Source organism: Chiloscyllium plagiosum, chromosome 2 (assembly GCF_004010195.1).
Source record: "Chiloscyllium plagiosum isolate BGI_BamShark_2017 chromosome 2, ASM401019v2, whole genome shotgun sequence".
Classification (NCBI taxonomy): Eukaryota; Metazoa; Chordata; class Chondrichthyes; order Orectolobiformes; family Hemiscylliidae; genus Chiloscyllium; species Chiloscyllium plagiosum.
In genome coordinates, this window is record NC_057711.1 from 13,348,641 (window position 1) to 13,353,889 (window position 5,249).

The 5,249-nt window shown below is 45.4% G+C and overlaps 1 protein-coding gene across 1 annotated transcript in view; it reads right to left on the minus strand.

Moving 5' to 3' along the window:
* tmem8b (transmembrane protein 8B) overlaps positions 1-5,249 on the minus strand; it is a 79,016-nt gene that overhangs the window by 22,005 nt on the left and 51,762 nt on the right. Inside the window, exon 2 of the mRNA XM_043704301.1 lies at positions 4,702-5,099. Within this exon, the coding sequence (XP_043560236.1) occupies positions 4,702-5,040 (339 nt within the window). The 5' untranslated portion in view covers positions 5,041-5,099. The remainder of the gene's footprint in view (positions 1-4,701; positions 5,100-5,249) is intronic.

Genomic DNA, 5,249 nt, shown 5'->3' on the forward strand with positions numbered 1-5,249 from the left:
TTCAGAACAGAAATGCGGAGACATTTCTTCAGCCAGAGAGTGGTGGGCCTGTGGAATTCATTGCCGCAGAGTGCAGTGGAGGCTGGGACACTAAATGTCTTCAAGGCAGAGATTGATAAATTCTTGATTTCACAAGGAATTAAGGGCTATGGGGAGAATGCGGGTAAGTGGAGTTGAAATGCCCATCAGCCATGATTGAATGGCGGAGTGGACTCGATGGACCGAATGGCCTTACTTCCGCTCCTATGTCTTATGGTCTTATGGTCTTATGGTCTTATATCTTCATCGTAGCTTTCATTGTCCTGAATTTCCCTCTCAATCCATCCCTCTCAATCCATCCCTACCCACAGCCTCCAAACTTCAGCTCTGTGCATCCCACCTCTACCTCCCCCATCAACACACCCCACAATCTTTCTGTCCTTAGCCACGCTCAAAATATTAGATACAAACAAATAAACCTTTCGGGATTTCTGATGGAACCTGAAACATTAACTCTCTGTTTCTCTCCACAGCTTCTTCCTGACCTATTAAGATTTACCTGCTACTTTTGCACTTATCTCTCGCATCCACAGTAATTTTCTTTTGAGCTAAGGTAGACCACTTTCAATTGCGTCCTCCAAATCATTTACAAATAATGTCACTCATTTAAAGCCTCAGCATAAATCCTTGTGTGGAACCAGGAGGTTTCCTTCCAAGTCAGGAAGCGATAGATTTTGGTGAGAAGAAAGAGGAGAGTTGATAGTTTTTGTTTAAAAAAAGTACATTTCTCGAGAGGGTGTAAGAACAGAAACCAGTAGATAAAAACGCACAAATTGTTGAGGGTTGAAGGACAGATCGAGAAAGCAGTTAATAAGGCCAAGTGGCCTACACTTTCTATGTTTCTATCTATGTCAGAAGCCACATGGCACCAGGTTATAGTCCAACAGGTATATCTGAAGTGATATGTACAGACGACCTCGATTATCTGAACATCGATTGTCCAAATTTTGATTATCCAAACAAGACCGCAAGATGCTTGGCTAAACTGTCATAATTTGGAGATACCGGTGTTGGACTGGGGTGTACTAAGTTAAAAATCACACAACACCAGGTTATAGTCCAACAGGTTTATTTGGAAACACTAGCTTTCGGAGCGACGCTCCTTCATCCAGTGGCTAAACTGTGTTATCCGGCATTCGACTATCCGAACATTCGATTATCCAAACAAAATACCCGCCCATGTCATTCAGATGATCAAAGTTCCTCTGTATATGAATAGGAAGGGTTTAGAGGGACACGGACGAAGTGCTGGCAAATGGGATGAAATTAATTTAGGATATCTGGTTGGCATGGGCATTTTGGACCGAAGGGTCTGTTTCTGTGCTGTACATCTCTATGACCCTATCTATGACTAAGCTTTCAGACCAGTGAACCTCAGAACATTAGCTGGATCTCCGGATGAACAGCTAATTCCACTTGGCCCTCACAGCTCTGCTGTTTCAACCTGTTCAGGCATGATATAACATCCAGAGCAGGTGGGACTTGAACCTGGACCTCTTGTCCCAGAGATACGGACACTACCACTGCACTACAATAGTCTAAAGGAACAGCGTCACCTTTCTAAGTTGGAATGGTGTTTGGTTAGGAAGTGAACCCAGAGTCAGGAAGCACAGGAAGGCTGACAAAGAAATCCCAATCTCCCTGACCTGAAAAGCTGTTGAGGCCAGGGGGAGTGGGGGTGTCAATTAAAAAGTATCAGAAATGTAATTAGATTACTTATAGTGTGGAATCAGGCCCTTTGGCCCAACAAGTCCACACTGACCCATCAAAGCACCACCCACCCAGACCCATTCCCCTACATTTACCCCTTCACCTAACACTACGGGCAATTTAGCGTGGCCAATTCACCTAACCTGCACATTTTTGGATTGTGGGAGGAAACCGAAGTACCTGGAGGAAACCCACGCAGAATGTGCAAACTCCACACAGACAGTCGCCCGAGGTGGGAATTGAATCCAGGTCTCTGGCGCTGTGAGGCAGCAGTGCTAACCACTGTGCCACCGTGCCGCCCATGTGATGGCTAGATTTATTGTGAATATGACAATGAAAGGTTATGGAATTAAGGTGGATCAAAAGGGTTAAGATACTGGTCAGCCTTGACCTGATAGAGTGGTGAAGCAGATTAGAGGGGCTGAATGGCCTCCTCTATCCATTACATGCCTAAAGAACTATGCCGGGTCATACCAAGAGGTGTGGATCACATACAAAGTCTACAAAGTGTTTTATCAATTGGTACAATTGGATCTCTTCACTGTAACCTCTTCATCAGCGTGCGGTTTGAGTAAGGGAGCTAGTTCCATTAACATCCTTGTTTCTTGCAGTTAGATCTTTTGGAGTGCGGCTGAATTGTTGTCACATGTTGTTATTAATCCTGGACAGCTTGGAGCTCAGAGGATGAAGCAATGGTTCTGGCAGCAGTCCACTTCCTCAAATAAGCACAGCTATCCCTCAGGCTATTTCAGTCCAACATTAATCCACACAACATGTTCACATAAAGCTACAACGCAGACTTCAAGCTAAACTTATCATCACAGGCCCGAGGTAATAAATTAATTAGAGCCATCCCAGATCAGTCTGTAATGGACTAGCTGAACGTTTAGTCTACTCGCTGTTTATTTTCCATGAGTTGAACGAGGAACAGTCTGCAGCCTGCATTCCCACCAATAGGAATTCAGCTCAGCAATCCCGACTCCAAAATTTCCCACAAACAGCAGGAGGCCATTCATCCCTACCAGCCTGTACTATCATGCAATTAAATCATGGTCTGCTACAATGACAGCACTGACCTTATAAACATCGAACACATTGAGAGCTAAATATCAAAATTACACCCAGATCCCAAACCACCCAGAAACTGTGCTTGGTACAATCCATTTGGGTTCCTAAAATTGTTTCCCACTGTTAATCAGGCTACAGGTGTCACACCTTAAACTGTAAAAAGCAGTAAAATTGAAAAATGGGTTATTTTCTACCAACTCTGCTGTTCATTTTCCTCAACAAACAGTAATTAAACTCTGATTGAACCTGATCCACAAGCAATGTATGACACTCTTTGATTAAAGACAAGGTCAGATTCTGAAACTGGTAACACATTGACGCTCAATTCCAATGTCAGAGAAGGTCAATGAATGGTTATACAGACATGAGAGAGATAGAGAGCAATGGTGTGACAGAAAGACAAGTGAACACGATATTGGGCTAGAGAGAGAAATAGAAAACAGAGAGGGAGAAACGTATCAGAGAGAGAGAAAAAAACAAAGGAGAGAGAGAGAGAGACAGGAGGATAAAGAGAGGGATACACATGTGTGCCCAGTGAAGGTGAGTCCTATTCATAATTTCAGACATGTGGAGTGAGGGGTGAGGTCAATTAAAAGGTACTGGAGATGAAAGTTGCCAAGTAGACTCGCCAACTTTCAGGGCATTTAAATGGTCATTGGATAGACATATGGATGAAAATGGAATAGTGTAGGGCAGATGGGCTTCAGATTGGTTCCACAGGTCGGCGCAACATCGAGGGCCGAAGGGCTTGTACTGCGCTGTAATGTTCTATGTTCGATGAGATGGATAGATGTTTTGTGAGTAACAAAATGAAGGGTTATAGAACCGAGATTCTGATCAACCATGACCTGGCAGAATGGTGGAATAGGTTAGAAGGTTGAATAGGTAAAAACAATGACTGCAGATGCTGGAAACCAGATTTCTAGAAGGTTGAATAGCCTCCTCTAGCCATTGAATGTTTAAAGAATTAACTAGGGATATACCAAGAGATGTTGATATGACACAATGTGTACAAAGTGTTTTATCAATTGGTATGGAAGTTTCTGGAACTTTTGCTTATTTCTTCAAACTTTTGGAAACAAGCCAAGGGCCAGGCCACCTCTCATACACACAAAGTTGCTCAAATAGCTCAAACTTCTTGGAGGCTCCTATTTGAATCGCCCTGGGTGTAATCCTTCCTGCACTTGAATGGACATGCCCAGGTAGGACCTCCCTCACGAATAGACATGTCCAAGTGGGACATCCGTCATGAATGGACATGTCCAAGTGGGACCTCCCTCATGAATAGACATTTCCAAACAGAGCCTCTTGGTGGAACTCATATCTGGCATGGGTCATGGTGGTCTCAAAAACAGAACCATGTCTCCAAGTTTACAATGTAACAATTCAGAGAGCAGTAGAAAGCTAGTTACATGGTGTAAGGGGGCCATCATCTATCTCCACCATAATGGGATGGCTTTGACCTTTAAACCATTCTGGGTGGACTTTGGCCAATCAAGTGGCCAATAACAGGCTACAACAGTCCAAATGCTGAGGGTCTGGGAGACCTGGGCCTTCTGGAAGGAAAAACACTTCATAATATTGGCTGCAACCCAAGGCAGTAAGAGACTTTATAAACATGGAGGTAGACCCATCAGAAGAAAGCCTGGTTCCGGATACACATGACTCCAAACCCACAGGAACACAGATGGCTACTAACTGCCCTCTGAGAAGACCGAGCAAACCACTCGGTTATATTCATGGTGGGCACAGCACCACCACCACCATCTTCTCGAGGGAAAATAGCGGTAGGCACTAAATGCAGGTTTTACGAACAAGGACCCATTCTTGCTCCTGTGTCCTACTTTGGGCTGGTGGCCCGGACTGATTACAAGGAAAACTTACGGTGTTCAGTTTGAGCTCCATGTTCAGGACACCTCCGCTGTCCAGAACTGGAACCAGATTGATCACAAACACAGCCGGTCTGTCTGGAGGCACAGAGATGTTCGGGCCAAAGAATATGTAGAAATGGACAGAGAAAGTATCCAGCTCATTCCTGAGGGTGGGGCGGATAGGCCAGCATTGGTGTCCCCCAGAAACTGTGTCCCGATGACCAGGGCCCTCCTGGGATGGCCACTCTGCTGAGCTTCTCTCTGAATCGTTCAGCCCCGGGGGAGCGAGTCCCGTGACAAGCAGGGTATCGAGAATGGACGGGCCACCAGGCGAACCGAACGACTGAGGCATGTTGAGCTTTGGGGTGATCAACTCAGACACGCTCCTGGAAATGGCCGGCTTGGAGCAATCTGGAAGGCAAAGAGCAAGTATTTTGCATTATCACAGTGTTTACAGGGCCGGGGGACGGTGAGGGGTGGAGAATGGGGATGGTGATGTCAGTGGGGCAAGGGGAGGTTATTTGGGGGAAGGTTCTGGGATGTGGGTGGGGGAGAGCGTGT